The 21892-nt window shown below is 34.8% G+C and overlaps 1 protein-coding gene across 1 annotated transcript in view; it reads left to right on the forward strand.

Moving 5' to 3' along the window:
- PIBF1 (progesterone immunomodulatory binding factor 1) overlaps positions 1-21204 on the forward strand; it is a gene marked incomplete at both ends in the record, with an annotated part of 161532 nt that extends 140328 nt beyond the window's left edge. Inside the window, 2 exons of the mRNA XM_079547492.1 lie at positions 18775-18954; positions 21148-21204. Coding sequence (XP_079403618.1) covers positions 18775-18954; positions 21148-21204 — 237 coding nt within the window. The remainder of the gene's footprint in view (positions 1-18774; positions 18955-21147) is intronic.
- Positions 21205-21892: the final 688 nt, after the last annotated feature.

The following is a 21892-nucleotide window of genomic DNA, read 5'->3' on the forward strand; positions in this document are numbered from 1 at the left end:
AATACATTATATGGAGATTTCCAAAAGGCTTTTGTAAAGATCTTGCCTTTAACAATATTGAGAGACTAATCTACTGTGGAGTAAGGGAGAAAATCCTTCTGTAAATTAAATGTCTGTAAAAGAGGATAGAAATAAATGAAATTTACCTATGGAATTCCAAATTTTTCCAGAGCAAATCTGGAAAAGCGTGAATAGTAATATGGAAGGTTTGCTGAAGCTAGAGAATAGTGAAGATATAAAAACAAAAGCTGACAGTGAGGAGTGATTAAATGCTCTCCCAGAGTTACTGAATGTTTTGGCAAAGATTTGCAAAACAAGAAAACATTAACGAATCAAAAATTATGAATGTGAGAAAAAGCAAGACAAACTACCTACACAAGGTAATGGAACCTAAATAACCTCTTACTGGTTCAGAATGGTCATCTTGGAGTCGTTATATCAATAGACTGAGAAGATGGGGAGATGCCTTTCAAGGAACTTGCAATTCTCCTAAAGTATCCTTGTCACTCATTCTGATACCATTATTTCTACAGAAACCGACTATTCACATACCTCTTGAAGTCTTCTCACTACACCTCCAAAATTCTTTACCCCATCTTCTTTCACTGCTGTTGCCCCAAACTCCCTTCTTAGATTTTTACAGCAGAACTCATTTTTTGAACTGATCCAACACAGTTTGTCTGTGCTAACCAGTTAGAAAACCATTTTTATTAGAATAAAACTGAAATAATTTCACTGACAGCTGAGACTAAGTGAGCCTTGACTTAAGCTAAAACTACTGTCATTTTCCTGAGATCAGATCTCAGATTCGAATCCCCTTAAATTGAAGTAAAAAGAACAAGAGTTCTTAATGTGTCTACTTTCTTTGCTGAATCACACTGGGTGGTCATCTGATGCAATATCCTCCTACAATAGTTTTCACATTTAACTTTCAGAATTGTCATGCTTCTGAAGTTCCATGTACAGTGATTAAAATAGTGTTGTTACAGAAGAGAGTAATTGAACATGCTTCCCCAGAGTAATTTTCAGGTGTCATTAACATAGTAGGATCATCAGTTGGTACATCAGAAGTGATCATTTGATAGTTCTTATTTGTAATGTCTTTATCTACATCATATAATTAAATTTCAAAGTCAGGACTGAGTCTTAACACACATAGAATCATAGAATGGCTTGGGTTGAAAAGGATTACAGTAATCATGTAGCTTCAACCCCCCTGCTATGTGCAGAGGGCTCTGCTGCCCAGAGCCGCATCCAACCAGGCTTTGAATGTCTGCAGGGACATGTTTAGTTTGGGTTTTATTTGGGCATTCTTTTTTTGTGTATATGAATTCCAGTGCTCTCCATTAATATAATAGAAAACATAATTTACAAACCTGCCAGTATGTTAATGATATGAAAAATACTTTTAAGAAATAATTAATTAATTGTATAAACATGTAGTGAATTTATGAATTTCCAACATGATAGACCCTTGGCAGACTAACTTCAGATTTACTTTTTTCAGAATATCCTGTTCCTATTCCTACCACTTCTCTCACAAGTAGTGCTGCTCCTTGTGTCTTGGATGCCTAGTTTTGTTGGTTTCATATCAACCAACATGCATTGCAGCTGATTAAATTGAGCAGAATATGGCAGATAGAATAAAAGTTTATAAATTTCTACCTCAAATGCTGTGCAACTAAACAATAATAGCCCCTGTCACTATCTATGTCAGTTGTTCCTGATGTGCAGCTGTTTGCTTCTTTATGTCATTTTGCTGCTCAGTATTTTCAGGCTGTGGCCATCAGTGCAAGCAAAGCTGAGTGAGACACACTAAAAAAGAAGAAAAGTAGCACATGTGTCTGAAACAGATTTCTTCATGAATATTTCTTGACCCTAAATGTTAAGAAATTGAGAAAATATTTCCAACATTATTACGTTTGTTCCAAATTTCTTTTTATATCAGATAAAAAAAGCTGTATTAGTTGTATTATTTCAGCTAACAATGATAATACTTATTCAAGTCACCTTTGCAGAACAGAATATAAATACTGAAAAAGAAACATTCGAAGTGATATATTTGGGGAAGGAACACTATGAACTGTTAGTGCTACGCAAACAAATAAACACACAAAAAAAGAAAGAAACATAAACATGAGCTAAAATTGTTTGAGGAAAAGGGGTGAACAAGTGGCTTTTTCCATGGGGGGTGGAGCGAGGTTATGTTTGCCTTTTGTCATTTCTGTTTATTCCAAATGCTGCCTGTTACTTCTGATTTTTAATGCAGCTGTCTTCCAGTAGTCTTACCATTTATTAATTTCTCTAAAAGGCAGTTTCTGTATACACTGAAATCTTTGTACAGAATAGGACAACTTAGTTTACAGAGAGTTAGTCTTCAAGTAAATTTCTTTGCCATCTTAATAAAGAAAGCTATATAAAATATGCAGCAACATCATAATTTCATGATTTCATTTAGGCGGGCTATTTTTAAATATAAGTAATATGCAGTGTTTAAATCCTTAATTTATGTATTTTGAAAAGATATGAATGACGGTGATAAGTGTTCACTGTATTCTGTTACGTAATATGATCACTATCAGTCTTGTTTAATCATTGTGCATATAAAACTGTCAATTCATGTTAGGAATTACCCTTTTACCCTTGTTTTCAAGTTAGAACAGTAGAATTCTTGAATAGATAAACCTAAGATATTCACAGTTAATATAAACTAATGTTTTAAGTACACTGAAAGTACAAGCACCAGTGTCAATGCTGTCTTTCCATGTTTCAGTAAGTATACACTTTTAATATAAGGTATTCCAGCCTGTGTGGTCTCAGATTGCATTAACTCATTTTTTAATGTTAAGAGTTTGAGGCTGGGTGGGTGGGTTTTTTGCTTTTTTTGTTGTTGTCATTTTTCATTTTTATCTCCTTGTGATATCAGCTGGATTCATACCCTTTGATTTTGAAGTAACTATAGCATTTTGCATACTTTTTACATAAAGGTTTTATATTTATGGTTAATCTTATTTCCTTTATCATTTATTTTAATCTTGGAAGAAAGAAGTTTAATACTGAACTCTAAATGTTGGAAGAATTCATATTATTCTTTTATTACAGAAAAGAATGTATTTCATATAATAAAACAGCTCATTATTTCAAATTATGGAGACTAAGGTAATCTGATGTTGAATATTACATTTGCTCTGAGAAATTGAAATGAAAAGTTGTCATTTGATTTGGTACTTTCTTAAAAAGTATGGCCACCCATTCAGGAGAAAAACAGAAGCTGCTTTTATGTTTGCTTTTTTCAGTTGTTTCTTGGCCTTCTGTTTCCTTTTTTTCGTTAATCAATTAGTAAATGAATTTCGAAAACCTTTTAATCTAGCTTCTCATGTAAATCATTGAGAATATGCTGGTACATTCACAATTTCTGTGGATTTCTTCTTTATATGGATAAATGCAAACTATTACTTCAGAGCAGGTTTGGTATCTGGAATCATGCTGAGATTATGTTCTTAAAGGCTCATAATATGGCCTTCACAGTGCAGCTGTCCTCTTTGAGCTATCAGAAGAAAATGTGATGCCATTCATAAGTCCCTGAATGCATGATAGCAAGTACAATTGGTACAGTCAAGTTTTTCACATGATTTCATGCTAAGAAATTTTACATTTTATCAGGGTAACCAATAAGGTTTGTAATTGTTTTTCCAGATCCAACAGAAGAGCATAAAACATTGTTCAGAGAGACAATGGAGTTTCCCATTAATAGCCTCTACTAAAATGTATTTCTTTTTTTAGAAGGATATAACAATTCCAAACTTTTTTGTGTTACTATCTGTACTTTGCACTATTTTTTTAATCAGCATAAACTTTATCTTTCACCATGGCTAACCAAACCACACACATAAAAACTTGAACCTTGCTTTATCCAACTCTGCCTTTAGCTTTATACCTGCAAAGGTGGACCTTTCTTGCCCTAATGTCTTTGTGTAGTCAGAGTGGTGCAAAAAGGAAGGATTTTCCTTCAGAAATAATCAGGATGAAATTACACATTAGGCCTGATTTGACCTGATATCTATAACACTGCCTTCCTGCTTTGCTTATGCCTTCTTCTCTGTCCTTATCTTGCACCAGCTCTGGCACTTCTCTAATAGTGCACTGGAACCACTCATATCACTGAACAGAAGTGTAGCCTAGACTACAATGAGAAAGTTTATTGAATTGTTATCTGGTAGTTCAGCAGTTTGAAGAACCTTTTAAAAATATATGTCAGTATTTCTTACCTGGGGGAGAGGGTGACAGGCATTTGTGTCTAGAACTGCAGAGCAAAGCACACAAAGCTTCTGTGCTTTTCTTTGTATCCAAACCTTATCCTTTCCTGTAGGCAGCACTGATCTGTAACTTACAGGCTCTAAAGTGCAGTATCTGTGAAGTGCTAAAGTTAAGTGAGATGAATCCACTAAATCTTTCCAGATGAAGCTTTCGATCTGTGATTCTCTTTATTTTCCTTCTCTTCTAATAATCAAACTTTGACTAAAAGAAATATTTACCATGAGCTCTGTGATCTTGGCACTGCCATTGTCTTTCATGGTCAATGCAGTTGTTGGTATTTTGAAACATCAGAAGTGTAATTTTAGACTTTATTCATTGGCTTACAAACCTCAGATAAAAACTTGGAAGGACAGTCTGTCAGTGCTCAGATTTTTGGCAAAAACCTTTAGCAATCATTTTCTGAGATTACATTTAAGAGGTTGTAAATTTGCTATGCTTTGATGCATGACATTGTACTATTTCTTCAGATATTTAAGATGGAAACATATTGTAAAGGAATGCTAAAATGTGCAAAATTAAAGTTGTTTAGCTTATCCAATTCAAAGTGCAGAGTATAGAAACCTAATTTCTAAAGTCTTGAAAATAAATACTTACTTATATTTTCTATGTGTGTACATAATCCACTGTTTTTTGTTTTGTTTTGTTTTTAAAAAGGTAGAACAATTATAATAAATGGAGAGGTTTTTTTATTTTGTTTTTCAAATATAAATATTCTAGGAGACATAAAAAGAAAAAAATGAGATAGCGATGTAAGAAACAGCAATAGAAAGCCATTAAATAGGCATTCCACTGAGTGCAAAGAACAGTTTTAGTTCTTATGAATATAGAGGCGATAACTCGAGTTGCACTACTTTTTATTTATTAATTTATTTATCTTGCCTGAAACCACCTCTGCCAAAAGAGTAATTTTTAATATATAAAACTACTATTGTGAGGATATTGTAGTAAGAAAGAAAAGGGTAAAATTTACAACACGAGCAGCGCAAAGGAAGATTGTCTGTAAAGTCTATTAATTTCTTAGAACATAATTGTGCAGACATTATTAGTTATAAGCACCTTAACATCATATACTGGTTAAAATTACATGAAAATCTGCTGAGATTTTATCTCCCTTACACATCTGTGCACTTGTAGTACATTAGCAGCTGTGCATACAAGTGATAGAATGTAAACTTGCAGAACTAGTCACCCGCCTTGGTGACGCATTGATGTGTTACTGTGCCAAAGCTCTTCAAGTTGAGTTAGCAACCACAAACCAAGCATTGGCTGTCTGCTATGGGACACAGCAGTAAAAGTCTAATAGTAGTTTAAATACATTTGATATCAGTCAGTTAAATGGATACAAACACATGGGGCTTGATTGCTGTTTGTTTACTTAAATCAATTTAGCTTATGTCAGTAGATTATTGTATCACTCTAATTGAATTGAGGGCTACATCTGCCTAAATACGTGTGCCTGAATTAGTAAAAAATTCTTATTGAGCTATTCTTGCTGAAATAGTCTACCTAGGTTAATGTTAAAATGCTTATTGCCTGAGTGGCTGTTATGTTGAATTTGTATACCTACTGGCTGATCAAAAGCTTTCCAAATCAAATTCAGGACTCGCCATTTATGAATAAGCATAATGCTTTTCTCTGCCATGTAACACTTCCCCTTTTCAACATTTTCCCTGTCTCTTAACAATACATAAAAATAATCCTGTGTATTGAATATTTCTCTGGCCTTCATCACAATAACTGAATACCTCACAAATACTGTCCTCGTAACACGGAGCAGAAAAGTATTAGCTCTGTTTGGTAGGAGCAGCAACCACAGTGAAAAAAATGGTGGCTTGCCAAAACTTCATGGAGTTTGTGGCAGAGGTTAAGCCATGAATCCATGTGCACTAATGCAGTATCTTAATCATTCTTTTTTCCTTACATTTTTCTGATTAAAGGCTTGAAAAGAAAATCTCCTCAGTGTTTATTTTTCCTTACTAGATGCGAATTACCTCTTTTTTTCTTCTAAGTAATCTTCTTATACGTGAATTGATTGCAATTTGGAAGTAATTTCCCAAGCAAATTACATTTTCACTTTGTATATTGTTTTAAGAATTTACAATCACATTGATTTTTTAATTCACGTCTCCTGAAAAAGTCCACTTTCCAAAGTCCTGTAAGCTTCTTAAAAATTAAAACTAACTTTGTTTTTTAAAATTTGAACTGCGGAGTGGATACATTTAGTTTTTCTCATCAATATGCATGCACCTATACACTACATGCACAGTTTGAATAGTCGTTCTTCATTTGGGTCTTTATTCCAGAAGTCACATCTGTGCTATTAAAGGTCAGGGACCCCTGTTCCAGTGCCATAATGGTTTCATACTGCTTATGACAGCTGTCCTGCAGACTAGATTAACTCTGTACACAGTAGTCTCCTCAAGGCCTACGTGATCGTTATGTTACCTTAACACTGAGACATTTCTTTTGTTTTAATTCAAACTTTTCAAAATCATGTGAAGTTTAAATATGAATTAATAACCTACCACATGCTTGAGGATGCAAAATCTGCTGGGAACCATCCCAGCAGAAACCACCGAACCAAAGGAAGCAAATGTGGTGCAATTTCATCCATCTCTCCTTGTGAGGGGAGCAGATTGTTGAATAGCAGTGAACCTTTCCTAACAATACTTAAACTCATCCACAACAGAAAAAGGGAGCAAGGTAATACTTACCCACTATAGTTTGTCAAGGTACAGTACTCCAGCTCTGTAGACTCTAGTCTGTAGTCTGCTCCAGACTGGGTGCTGTTCTGTTTAACAACATTGACATATCCAAAGAGATTGGGTCGTGCTGTCCTTAGCCATTTTTGTAGTTGTCTTTATTATTAACTTTATTATCGTCTTTTGTCTTTATTTTCAGCAAATTCCTCAAAACAAAACAAGAAAACACTCTTTCTTTAAAAAGACATTTCTTCACTAGCAAAAAAAAAAAAAAAAATAGAAGAAAATCCATAGCAGGCTGAAGCTCTCATGTGAACAGGATTAAAAATGTAGCTTGTTTTGTTGAAGCAAAAAGGGAGTCAGTTGAATGCAAGTTGAGAAACATAAGGCAGCCATTGCATAGGTAATGCATGAGAGCAAAGAAAAAAGGCAGAACAAATGAAAGAGTAAGACAAAATTAAGAACACAAAATCGTTATTTCATTATTCTCAAAATGTGGAAAAACTGTCACATTTTTGCTTTTTTAATGAATGTTTGCCTAATGTGTTTTCCACTGTGCGCGTGAGATTGGAGGGAGTCCACATGATCAGGCAGGAGGAACAGCTACTAATTAGTCCTATTAGAATATGCATAGTTTGTTAATGGTTCTAACTGTTTTTTTCAGAGTGCTTCTCTAAATAAAAAGGCTATGGTTCTCAAGGATTTCAATAAATTTTGATGAATATTGGACTTTAAGCATCATTAGGTAGGTTATCAGAAACATTTGGAATTGTGATATTGTTCTGAATCTGAATCTAATATTTCTAGAATCTGAGAATCTAGTAGTCTCTGTGTTGGCACATGCCAACTTATACCAATATCTTGCACAAAACCCTACCACTTCTCAATAGTTATCCCATTATTTTACTCATAAGAGTAAAAGAAAAGAAGCATGTTTCTTTTTCTTTTTAGAGAAGTGAAATGTCTTTACCTTACTTTGATCAGCTACTCTTAAATTCTCATATTTGTCTTTCTTCCTTTCATATTCTCCTTAAGGATTGTCCCTCATTGCTAAATTGGCTCCTTGCACCATTTCATTCCATTTCATTCCATTTCAGCAATGACCTTGAGGATTCCAGATGAGTTTTCAGCACTTCGTTATTAGTCATAGTTTAAAAAATGGCTAAGACTGTCCTTAGCTATAATTAAGTTATGTTGAAGAAGGTTGACTGAAGTAACATGGGACAGGAGGTCAGTGCATTGGTTGTAGGAACCTGGAGAGCAACAACAGCTGCCATCTGCAAAAAGAGAGGTAGAGTGAAGTTCAGAGGCTCACAAAAGGCTCTGGAGTCATAAGGGGGAGGGCAGTACGTGTTTAATCGGGGATGGAAGCTTACTGGATGAAAGGAGAAAACTTCTTTGTAGGCAAGAGGGAAAGGAAGGGCTATCTGCAGGGGTTGGGGAGATACGACTGAAAATAAGTGATTGGTAACAGGTGCCTTCAAACAATCTCTAGCTCTGCTCTTTCCCTCTCTTTTTTGTTTAAAAGATTGCACAGAATAATGTCAAAATTATTTGTGTTTCAAAAGCGAATGACTTCCTGCTCATCTATGTGCTGCAACTTGTTTTATATAAAAAAAATGCTGATGTACAATGCTTAGCTCTCTTTTTAAATGTTAAGCCACAGAGTAATTATCATTTTTCTTATGCTACGTTTGTGTTCCAAGATTCTAGTTTCTATTAATGTTCTGCGTGTTTTCTAAGTAGATTACAGGGCCATTTCTGCATCACAAGTAAGCCCTGGAGCTATTCTCAGCTTAAAACTTGGAGAAACAAAGTGACATTTACAGTGCTAAATGAGTGTAGAGAAGTTTCTAGCTCATATTGTACAAAGAAAAAAAAATGCTCCTCAGCAGTATTCCTCATTTTTGTTATCTATTTTGTTGTTGTCAAACTTTAATAAAACTTGAATTCCAAATAATGAATTTAGGAAGAGGAAGGATTTAACAGTTGGGTACAATTCATCTTTTGTTGGAACTATATTATTCAGAATATCTTACCAGTTTTTATAGATACTCTTTGAAGAATTATCTTCTGCAGCTTTTGCAGTTGTATACAGTAAGGATCTGTATACTAACTAGTGTTTACTAATCAGCAGTTCATTATTTTTTTTAGAACCTTGGGAAAAATGATAGTAACACAGGGTTCAATAGTGTCAGTTAATATTAAGTCCAATTCAAATACATTTTTACTCTCAGTAACAGAAAGTTTCTTAGACAAAATGCAATTCATGGATTACAAGGTAAAATTGGCATGTCTGTTTTAAATGATATATTTTTGAGGGAGCCAGTATTAGTGAATTTAACAAGAAATTTAAACAACAAATTGTTGGCAAAAGGGTTTTCTGAACATGAAACCGTTCTTTCTTTGTATTCCTTTTTCCAGCGTTGGTTATGGATATTCCAGTCACGTTCTGCTGTTTATCTAGCAATTATTTTTTTTTTTTTTTTTAGTTTTGGTCACTTTATGGTAGCATTTGAGTGCTACCAAATGGAAATTGAATTTTAGTACTTTGTAAAAAATACCAAAGACAAGGAAAATCAAACTGTAGTAGTATGCTTATCCTCCTGGAAAATACAGGAAATTTTTCATAATAGCATGTGCTAATAAGGCTGTTTTAACATACTAGCATTTTGTAGCATCTTTTTATATGGAACTTACTCTTTACTAAACTTGAATTTGACTACATGTCACAATAACTCAGATTAAAAAATAGTTCTGAGTTTAGTCTTCATCATTGTAAAAATATTTTTTACCTTTAATAGAAAAAGTGGAATTTTTTTTCAGAATTTAGCATGCAAATTCTGAATCATGAGACAAATTATTTTGTATTTTTCATATGAAATTAGATTTAACTGTTGAGAACATGCAGCTGAAATAGGCAGAAGGATAGAATTTGTTCTCTGTGGTGACTTTGCCATTTTATTGTTGCTATTGTTCTAGTGCATTTACTTTATACATCTAGAAGTAGTCTGTAGATCTATCACAGATCTGTAAGTTCACTTTAAGGCTCTATATTCACTTGGATATAGAGAACTCCCGAACTAAGTGTAGTGCAGAGAAGCTATCAACATCCTGCATATGGTCTGGCATCTTTCCATCACCCAGTTATCAGGTTCATTTGTTTGATCAGAACATTTCATAGTGTCTTCCAGTTTCCAGCTTTACAGTTTGTATCCATGTGCCTAATATGACCATATGTTCAGATCTCACACAAGAATTCTTGCTGACTTCCGATATTTCCAGTACAGAACCATCAGAGGATGCAACTTTGTCAAACGTTAGTGATACTTTCTTATATTTAATAGGTAGTTATTAAAATCTTCTTTGAGATCTGACGTGAATGTAGATTCTGTTCCTGATACCCAAAGTGTTCCACTGTTGAAACTGAATTTGCATTGTTCATGCCACTGCATCCTGTCCATCTGCAATCATATGCAGACTGTAGGACTTACCATTTGCTTCATTTTGCTCCCTGATACATAAAATGGAGCTTCTGTAATATCTTTCTCCTATTTCATACTTTTCATCATTAATCTCTAACATAAATAATTCTGTGCTAGCAGAATCAGTGGTTTATCCACTTTCTGAATTCCACCTGGAATTATTTCCAGGTTATAAGTAAGGACATTTTTTTTAGTGTGTCTCCAGCTGTTTGGCAAAAGTAAAGCCAATGAAGAAGAGTTCTAAAACAGTTCCTTATGTGCATTGTCAGTATTCTGAAGAGGAGACATTCTAGATACTACTTTTGCTGGAAAGTCTCGTTCCTGAACAGTGACACATAAATGACTCCTTTATCTGGGCACACTCCAGAATTAAGAGTACCATGCTGAAGCTTTTTCTTCACGAAGTGCTGTATGCAAGCCATAGCAAATGTAGATAGGTGGAACTAGGGTTATATTTCAGTCCTGTGGTTTGTTCTTCAGAAATAAGTCAGTGACTGGATATTCTGTGCCAGCAATCAGGAGTAGAAGACTCTGTTTACCTCCATTTCAATCAGGACTAGAAGACTCTGTTTACCTCCATTTTAACAGGTCTCTGGTGATATTGAAGAGTATTATCACTGTAAAGATAATCGGAGATGTTTTTGTGAAGTCAGGTTAACACAGTAGAAGAGTTGGATCTTGCCTTTTTGATTTGCAGTCAGAAAAGAAAAACAAGCACTATTATGATGTGATTTACCATGTCCTCATCTAAATGAAGGGTTACTTATGAATCTCACCAACAGGTACAGAAAGGAGTCAAACAAGTTAGTTTGCCTAGGTATAAATGTTATTACGGAAGTTGTCTGAAGCTCAGTGTGAGGAAGTCCACCTAACAATCTGGTCATATGATTCAAAGCAGAATTACAACCAGAATTCTTAGAGAGATCCCTCTCCATCTTGGCAACAACTGTTATATGATACAACTTTGCTTTTAACACAGAACTTACTTCCACAGAAAGTCACAATAAGTATTTAAGAAGGATCTGAGTAAGAAAATGCATAGACTTCATACAGGACAATATCCTTAGTATTTTATTCACCTTATATGACCATCAAATTGACCCACTGAGCGCTCTGAGACAGACAGCTGTGAAGCCAGTTTGTTCCAAACCACCCTGCCCTACCCATTTCCAGATTTAGATCACTTTCTCTCAAGAGAAATTATTTTTCTCAGGCCTCCCAAGAACATTTGGAATCTGAACGTGAGCCTTTAATTCTTGGGGAACTGAGAAATGCATTCAGAAATGCACTTTTTACAAAGCACTGACAAATGGACTTAGTATTCTTAAGTGCTGTTTTAGGTTTCTCAAATCAGTAATCTTTAACATATCCATAACCTCATTTTTTGAACTCTGCTTTTCCGTGCGACTTCTTGTTTGAAGACTACAATAGATGCCTAAGCTGGAGAGTGCATATGAATAACGATTGCATTGATTTAACACAAACATATTTTTCATCCCATCACAGCTGTCATCCCTCACTTGCATGTTCTATTATAGTTGGTTTTGTTGTTGTTATTTTAAAGATTAAAGTATAGCTAGTATAGTCAGCAGGTTGCTGAACTCAAGGCTACTATTTGGCTCCCGCATTGAGAAGAGTCTGATCACCGATTCGAGAGGTAATGTACTAAGACTGTTGTGAGGCAGTTTTTAATCTGGTCTCCTTCCATGCAAAGAGGTCTGCACACTCATCTGTTCTTGAACGTAAAGACACTGCTATAATCTCACAAGTTTCTCCAGGCTGGATATATACTTTTATTTTATGTTTAGCCACATGGGAACCATATGGCAGTTGAAATGATGAACACATGCTTTCCAAAGTTGCTGGTAAACATATACGCTTTACTGAAGTCTTAAAGATTGAGGAGGATGGGAAATGACACATCTAAAACCATTGTCTTAGTACTTGACTCACAAATTCCGAGAGATTTTAAGTTTTGATTAACATTTCTGAGAAAGGCAAACATCTGTTTTTGCCTTTCTTTCAGCTGATTTTTCTGTTTTTGTCAGAGAAATGGGTTCTCGTGTTTAAGGTTCATAGCATTTAGTGCCTCTTCTGTATTTTGTTTCTTTTACTGGGAATTTATGCTGTTTTCTTCTTTGGGGACTCTAGTCAGTCATCAGAATTTGGTGGTTCAGCCAGAATCTGACACATTTTCTAGCACAAAAACCACATTGTTCAACTTCCACAATAGAAGTTTTCTGATTCAAAATGGAGTTCTAATCCAAGGTGAAGTTTGTAATCATAAATTCTGTGTAAAACTAAAAGTAGAATATGGTTTGTCATGATAAAGGTTCAGGTAACTGTTGGTGCTGTTGTTAGGATCACTTTTGCTTCAGAAGACATTTGTCTGAATGCTGTAATCATAGGGTTTACTATATGGGAAGGAAGACTGACGGATCTGACACCCACTGGCTGATTCTATGATGGAGTTAACGAATTCAAAAACTTTGTTTACTACCATAATTAGTTAACTTTAGTCCAGAAAGTTACCTGTCTCTCCCTATTAAATATTTTCAACCATTCCATTTGGTCTGTGTGAAGTTTCTTTTCAAGGTTATTGTATGGAGTGTTTGGAGGTGCAGGACATGGCTGCATAACATGAGAACTGGTATTTATGTAATTGATTCCTGTAAGTCAGTTGCTTTTTCTTAACACTGTTATTTTGCATCTGCTTCCAGAGCGTGGTATCTAAATTTACTTTAAGTGCTTATATAAATCCATTTTATATTTTAATTTATTATAATTATACACATACATAACGTTAAGGGCCTTTACGATCTGGTTTAGCATTAAACGTGGAGGTTGGTAGCCCTGCATGTGGCAGGGGGGTTGGAGATTCGAGATCCTTGAGGTCCCTTCCAACCCTGGCCATTCTGTGATTCTGTGATCTGTTGAATGCACCAAAAAGATTCTTGCTTTCTTTGATTATCATTACATGAAAAGAGTAAGAAGAAAAATCCTCTCACCTTTTGATAATCCACTGAAAAAAAAATGGAATTACTCTTTGATAAGTACTTATTGTGCCCAATGTAGATAATTTTTTTAACTCATTTCTTCAATTATTTACTTAATAAAACAGCATTCCTTATGTCTCAGTAATTTTCAATATCAGGAGATTCCTTTTATTTTTTATGATTATATAATTAAGATATGTTTATAACATTCAACATAATCTTTCTGTAGTACTCAATTAGAAAATGTAAGGGACTTTTCTGGTACATATATATTTGAGCATGTATCAAGGACAATAAAAGCAACGTTAATAGAGCTGTTTAGAGAATTCATAATTATAAATGCATTTATATTTTAAACTGCTGCCTTTTTATCTTTCTGTTTGTTCATCTCCATCTTCTAATTACACTGCTGGTTGATTTAGTGGAAACAATCCATTTTTATCCCAAACTGATCTTCAGTCTCCATTCCTGTAATTTCTAGTTCAATTATCCTTATAAACAGGCAAAAACAAGTTTAAATAAAATTTCATTTTATTGTATCATTTTATTTATGCGTTAAGATCAAACATTATTATTGGAGTTTCAAATTCTACTGAAATAGGAGTATGCTGACAGGATCCAACTATTTTGCCTTTTTTCCTTTACCTTTTAAAAATGATTGACATTTCCTTGGTTTTGTTCCTTTTAACACTATTTAAAAAGTTGGTGGTTTTGATGTAACACTTTCACAGACTGTAAGAGTTTCACAACAATAGCACTGATAGCATTCAACTTAATAATTAACAAGGTACGATTAGGAAAAAATTCCCAAGCAGAATATACTTTAATTGAAGAACAACAAGGAAAATGTTGGTGCCTATCCTTTGTCTATAACTAAATAAATCCTTTCTTAATTTAAAAAACAAACAAACAAAAAAAACCCAAACACTATTATTTGTGTATTGGTACACAAAATTCCTTTTGCAAGTTTTAAAGTCTTGGACATAACAGCGCAAAGAATAAATGGAAATGCACAGATGTCATGTTATTCTCACAACACAATATATTTTACCTTTGCTTGGTTTCCCCCTTTTTCCCTCCCCTTGTTCTCAGTCCATTCATTCTAATCACTTATTTTGAATTACAGTTATGTTTTGGTCATATATGGCAAAAGTTTCAAATACTATTTTATAGCTCAAATTATCTTTGTTAAATGTGCATAATCAAGTGGAATATAGGATGTTAGATGTTATAATTGTACACTGGCTATTTAGGATGAAAGATGTTTTAGGTGAAGTGGTGAAGCAGAAGGATAAGAAAAGTGAAGAAAGTGAGGTGAAAAATGGATTCAGCTTGTGACACCTTAATGTAGGTATTTACAGGAGGTGTCTGTGGTGAGCATTCTTTCCTTTGCTTCACAGTAGCCTCATCGCTAGCAACCTAGTCAATATGTTAGTGTTGTTGCAACACAATTCAGCTGTCATGCCAATAGGTGTCTACTTCCGAATGGGTTGACTCACTTTCCAAGCTACATCATCTGTAATGGAAAATCAGATTCCTATTTCATGTGTAGCTACTTAAGTTTAGACATGTAAATTTATAAGCTTGAGCTAAATCCCGTGTGTCGAACAGGTCACTGCTTTGTGTTTTTGGCATTTGTGCTGGTAGCCAGACCAAATTAGAATCCTTAAACAAGAATTCATTAGATTTCTGTGGACAGACTTTCAAAATATTTAATGGTACAGTCTGAGGCTGATAATTATTTGTGCGGGTGACACTCACTGTGTATAAGCAGTGTTTTTGTTCCAGTTGCATACTTATTCTTTTTTCCTTGTTTCATCTTAACCCACCTTTTTGAGCTAATTGCATTGTTTTCCATCTATCTGTGCCGCCACACATCTGCACATAATGTTCCTGAGGTGAAGAGTGGATGCAAGTGAGACAAAAGCTGTGCAGCTAGGTACAGAGAGGAGCTGGGTGAATCCACTCCCAGCTTCCAGTACTCATACTCTTCCCAAGAAGGTCTGTATGGCCCTCAAAAGCCAAAGTCCTCAGACAGTGACACTCCATAAGGTCTATAGCATGGCTTTCTTAATAATTGCAGAAGCCAGCAGCAAAGGGCAGGTATCTCTACAGAGGGCTTGGGACACACAGGGCTTAAGTGACATGGTTTCTCCAGTGCATGAAAGAACCAAAGTGAATAACATAGACAAAAGGATTTGCACTGATTCAGAGAATTGTAGGGGCTGGAACAGACCTCCAGAGATTATCAAATCCAAGCCTCCTGCCAAAGCAGGCTCCCAATAGCAGGTTGCACAGGTTAGCGTCCAGGCAGGTCATGAATGTCTCCAGAGAAGGAGACTCTACAACATCTCTGAGCAGCCTGTTCCTGTGCTCCATCATCCTTACCATGAAGAAGTTCTTACACACATTGTGAGGAACTTCCTATGCTTCAGTTTGTGGCTATTTCCCCTAGTCCTATTGCCATGCATCACTTAAAAGAAGTCTGGCCTCGTCTCTTTGCCTCCCACACCATAGATATTTATAGACATTGATCAGATCCCACAAGATTGATATGACATAAAAACAGGGTATTGACACAGTAGAATCGTATAAGAATTGTAACCATCCAATTCTCCTCACATTTTCCCATATTCAGCTTATCCTGAAACTAAAGCATGTTGTTCTACGCAAAAGGTTGTTCCTGTCCATTCTGAATCCTATACCTACTCTCCCACACCTTTTTTTTTTTTTTCACAAGACTCTTCACAGTAGAAAAGGTTTGCAGATTCCTGCTATGCGCAATGTCCTGAGCATCTTTTGCCTTACTAGCTTTCTAGACCAATTTGCCAGCTTTTAAGGTTAGAAAATAGTTGGATCATGGTAGCTTGCTGGCAGTGCCAGGTATTACTACTGACTCTGTTTAGAATTCAAAAGCAAAACTAGGAATTAACATTGTGTTGAGCAGAGAAATCTTTAGAAATCATATATTGGCTTGGGTTGAAAGGGACCTTGAGGATCATCAAATTCCAACCCCCTGCCCAGGGGCAGGGTTGCCAGCTGCTATATCAAGTACTAGATCAGGCTGCCACAGGCCCCATCCAACCCGGCCTTGAAAACCTACTGCAGTTCAAAACAGAAATTTGTTTTCAGTATTTCCTGGGTAGAAAACTACAAACCTCTGGTAAATATGTGAAATTTCGTGTTAAGCAGTATACATACTAGTGATTCTGTTGGACTCAGTGTTTCCTGTAGTACTTTGGCACATCTGTTAGAATTTTTTTCTCACAAAATGTGATTTTAGAACAAATATTAAGGCTTCATTCTTGTATTAAACTTGGCTGTGATGCCAAACTGATTTATACATTGTGGACTAATTTGCCATCCCAATTCCCTGTTATTCCTTCCCATATGTTCACATTGGGAATTCCCCTATCAAGTGGAAGCTCATATCAGAGTTGACTCCAGAGTCTATTCCAAGTCTGAAAACAGGCAGGGCTGTGAAGTAAAGGACAGACTCTGCGAGCAGAGAAGACCTTAGAGTGCTGAAAGGATCTGGACGAGAGAATTTGACCTTACGTGTCCATGTTTCAGTTCTGTTTCTGAAATAAATCTACTTGACAGTTTGGGAGTTTTGCCTTGATCAAACGTGCAGCTATTTGGTCTACAGAATAGCCAAGTTTAACTATAGGAACAGCACTTGTTAATGTCAAAACATTGTTTATGTACCATTTAATCTCCTGTGATGGTGTACGTATTTGCTATATACTTGCTTGAGTTATTTTCATCAAGAAATTCTGTCTATGTGTCACTTTGGCAACATCTTTGCAGAGTTTACAACTTTGAAAAACATGTTGGCATCAACTATGCAGTCCTTTTAAACAGCTGCTCTGCAGTCATGCTGTTTTAACATGCCACTACACATGGTTGAATTATGCAAATAGTTAATATTAAATGACTGAGATACAAGAACAATTTGTACACTCAATAAAGCCGGTCTGTGGAGTGTAACACCCATTCATGTAACTGAATGAGTCTGGTGCAGTTTAAAGATGTGATTCTTTTGACTTTGAGTACAAATACTTGTATTAAGGCAGAAATGCACAGAGAGAAGCTATATGGCAAGAATGTTTTGTAAGGCTTTTCTTTTGACTACTTATTAAAATGCAGTGAAAACAGAATGTGCATCAATATACTTTTCTGGCAATTAAGAAATAGGTAAGGCACGGCAAATGTTTGTCATTCAGCTATAGATATGAATTACTCTGCTTTGATTGAGAAATAAGATACAATGCTAATTATAATGCTGATATTTTAGCAGTGTTTATTGAAAACAGGAGCACTGTAAGAAAGCTAAAACATAGAGTTTAAAAATATATAAAATTGTCTTACACTTTGCATGATGTTTCTACTGACTTTGCTAACCTAGCTCTGCAGTAATGAAGCATGAATTATGTACAGTGTAGAATGACAGATAAAACATTCTGAATTCTGTAACTTAATTACCTACTAGATGTAAGGGAATAGAATTTTAGGCACGAGGAGATGCATGACAACAAAAGAAGGCAGCCATTTAAAGACACAAAATACCATGAGTTTTCCTTTCTCACTTTACAGTAACTTTTGAATGGATTTTTTTTTCAGCTAAATAGTAAGAAAGCGTGGTTTTTGGTTTTTTTGTTTTTTAATCAGATTGTTTAGCCATCAAATTATTAGAATATTAAAAAAAAAAAAAACCTGAGTTATTTCCTCATGCTTTTCCTTTTTATTTCCAATGTTGGAATTTTTTATGTTTCGCAAAAATTCTTTTCCACTTGATCCCATTGTTACTCTAAGTCTTTGTAAGGTATTGCATTGACTTTTCTGATCTGAATATAAAGGTATATTTCTAGTAGTAAGACTTTTGTGCAAGACGCAACACTTGAAAGTACAATTTATCATATACAAATTATGTTGGTAAACTCCCTCTGCCTGAACAAAACAAACTCAAAATATTTCTTTTAAATTAAATGGAAGCTTAACTTAAAAGAGATAGTGCTTCTTCATTACACAACAAATGTTGTCTTTTACAGCAATTATTCAGTACAAAATTTGAGTTGTATAAATAAATCCTATGTACATTTTTCACTTTCTTTTATTAATATGCAATTAGTAATTTTGTAAGTACATGGTGCTTGTTGGATTTTCTATTCCACTTGCATTTTTCAATTGGTGAATAAAAATCCATTATTAACAAAACAGATTCAAATGTAATTTTACTGATTAACTGAGCATTGCCCTTTTATGGTTTTCCAGGAACTAGCCGTAATGAAACAGATTCTAATTAATCTACAGGATAAACACAAGGAACAAAACTTACTTCCATCTCAAATTAATTTAAAAAGTTTGACTGCAGAAAACAAATTAAACCCTTCAGTAAAACCGCTGCCAGAATATGAAGAAGAAAATGTATTTAGACCTAAGCCAACATTATTTGTAAGTACTATGCTAACAGTAAGTGCCATCAACTTATTTCCTCACACTTTAAAAAGAAAAAAGGTAGTTCATACTTCAACGAGGTACATACTTTATTCCACATAATATTTGCAACTTTGTGTGGCTGTGGTTGATTTTGAGGAGACAAACTGCAGTTTGTGATGTTATTTACATGTTTGGTAGTTCGTGCATGTAAAGTCTGAAGTAAACAAGATTTTTAAAAGAAAACCAATTATATTACTATCAGTTCACAAAACTGTAATGAGCACAGAATAAATATGCAATTTTAAGTCTACCCTGAGCATGAGGTGATTGTGTATGGATGTACTGAGGAGCAGCAATGGGAAAAAAAATGTATTTATGTGTATTTACACTGCTGCATATACATGTATACATACAGGCACATGCCCAGGATTTTTATAACTTCTGTTACTATGGATAATTTTGATACTACAAAACCTTGTTCTATACCTTTAAAAAATAAATGCTTGGATTTAAATGCTTCAGGTTCCCTACTGAATTTAGTGCTTCTGGTATTTGAAAGGTTCAGAAAAATGATATAGAAGCTTCTGATAACAAGTGCGCCTCAGATGATAAATTTAAGAGAATTATAATGCTGAGTCACAAAGCAAATGATAACTTGTATTTACAATGGTTGCAGCTGTTTTCCTCTAGGGTAGGCTGGTTCAATCTACACAACCCTCTTTTTTTCCCTTTTCCCTGGGCCCAATATTTTGCTGCTTTGGTCCAAATGTGTATCTATATATGGTTGTTTTTTGTTATTTTTATTTCTGGTGGAATCTTCTTAAAATTGAAAGAGACTCAAATAATGTAAGATTGATATTGCAACACGTCAGATAATGTTTTTGTAATACACAATGTAGAGAATGATTACATCCCCTGAGTATGGCATGAGGGCATTTGGGGACAATTACTTAGATTATTCAGTGGTTGTTATTTTGCTTAGACAGTGTTTTGAGACTGCTCAGAGGTAAAAGTCATGCCATGTGTTGTCTCATCTGTAATCCTTTTGGAAATGCTAAATCATATATCCCAAGCTTTTGTCTTTGGTGCAGTGACCCAAAGACAAACTGTGAGCTAACGATTAGGTTGCGTAGATGATCCAGAGTTTGAGTGTATAATCTGTCCTGCCTTTCTTAGGGATATAGAAATGATGTGGCAATCTAGAAAAAGAAATGCTTTGACATGCTGAAATTGTTCCTCATATAACTGTGGAGTAGGAAATGCAAACAAGCTGATCGCAGGGTTTCTTACTAGATGGGGAAATAATTCAGTAGTCCTGTTGAAGTCCTGCCCATTTAGGCCAATTTTGAGAATTTTAATAGCTTATACAAATAGAGTAAATTTATTTTTATAACTGAGAGCTTCAAAATCAGAGAAAGATGAAGATTTAAACATGATCCAAGGCGAGCTGAATTTGAAGACTGATTGGTTATTAAGTCTTGGAGGAACAGAACAAATAGGGAGAAGAAAACAAACTGTTTAGAATGAGTTTAGAGACAACAGATGCAAGAAACAGTATTAGCAAAAGCAAGAGTTAATACTGAAACTTGAATGTAGAACAGTCCTTAACCTTGTTCCACCTTCGCTTTGTTTTTTTTCTTCATATAAACAACTTCTGAATTTGCCCCAAGAATGTTCTATACTGTCTTGAATGTGCAGTAGCCCAAAGGATTATGAAAGCAAGAAGTTACTCACTGATAATTCTCTACCAATAAAATTATTCCTGCATTGTCATTAAACTGCTGAATTCTTTCATTTTAGGTTATAATTTTTTGAGAGCTCTTATTTTGGACAAAGTGTTGGTCTATGGCACACACAAAATCTTTTTCCTGAGTTTCATCTCCTTCTCTAACGGGAGCACTGAATAATGATATTTAGAATGAAATCTATCTGTGCTACACTTGACTCATGTTCAATATTTTAAAACAAAACATTTACCTCATCTGCTTTTTATAACCTAGAAATCAGCTGGTTTAAATACAGATATGTAGTAATAATAACCTTGAATACATAGTCTTACTTTCTTTACTTTCTTTTACTTTCTTTAAGCAGAAAAAAATGATTTAACACTATGAGCTACATAGGAAAGAAAGAGAATTCATCATAGATTGCATGTTCTTATTCTGACTTTTGCTCTTTCTCACAACTAATACATTCTTTATGTTACAGACAAATACACAGGCACCTGTATGGTACAAGAAACTGCAGAAGAAAACATCACCATAGCATTTTTCCGTAAATACTATGAAAATCCTTTAAGGAGATTTTCTTTGAAGAAAGATATTTTCACCATAATAATGCCTCTTTTCCCATAAAGGCAAACAACTCTTTTGATTACAATTGTTGCTTTATATCTGTGAAATTATCTTATGTTGTATAATGTAATTTTTAGATCTGCCGTGTGAATAAAATGTGTGGAAATAATGCATGCAATGAACTTACTACTATATATTTGAATTTTAAAAGATAAATAAACACCATCATATTGCATATATTTATAATCTGAGTTGTAAACGGTGTCTTATTCATAGCATTCAAATGAATGCATGCTTCAGCTCTCTATATTGTTTTTCTTGGACCTTGTGCTTCATGTCACATTCCCTGCAACAATTCTGGCTCACAGAAATTGAAAAAATATACATGAATTAGCATCAGACTGTACCCTACTTTCTGTGAGGGAAAGCACAGAATTGTAAGAGCTGAAAGGGAGCTCTGGAGACCATCTAGTCTAATCCCCTGCTAAAGCAGGTTCCCTACATTACATTATACAGGAAAGCGTCCAGATGGATTTTGAATATTTCTATAGAGGGAGACTCCACGGCCTCTCTGGGCAGCCTCTTCCAGTGCTCTGTCTCCCTCACAGAAAAGAAGTTTTTCCTCATGTTCAGATGGAACTTTCCGTGTTCCAGTTTCT

The sequence above is a fragment of the Tetrao urogallus genome (genome assembly GCF_951394365.1).
Source record: "Tetrao urogallus genome assembly, chromosome: 1".
NCBI classification, from domain to species: domain Eukaryota; kingdom Metazoa; phylum Chordata; class Aves; order Galliformes; family Phasianidae; genus Tetrao; species Tetrao urogallus.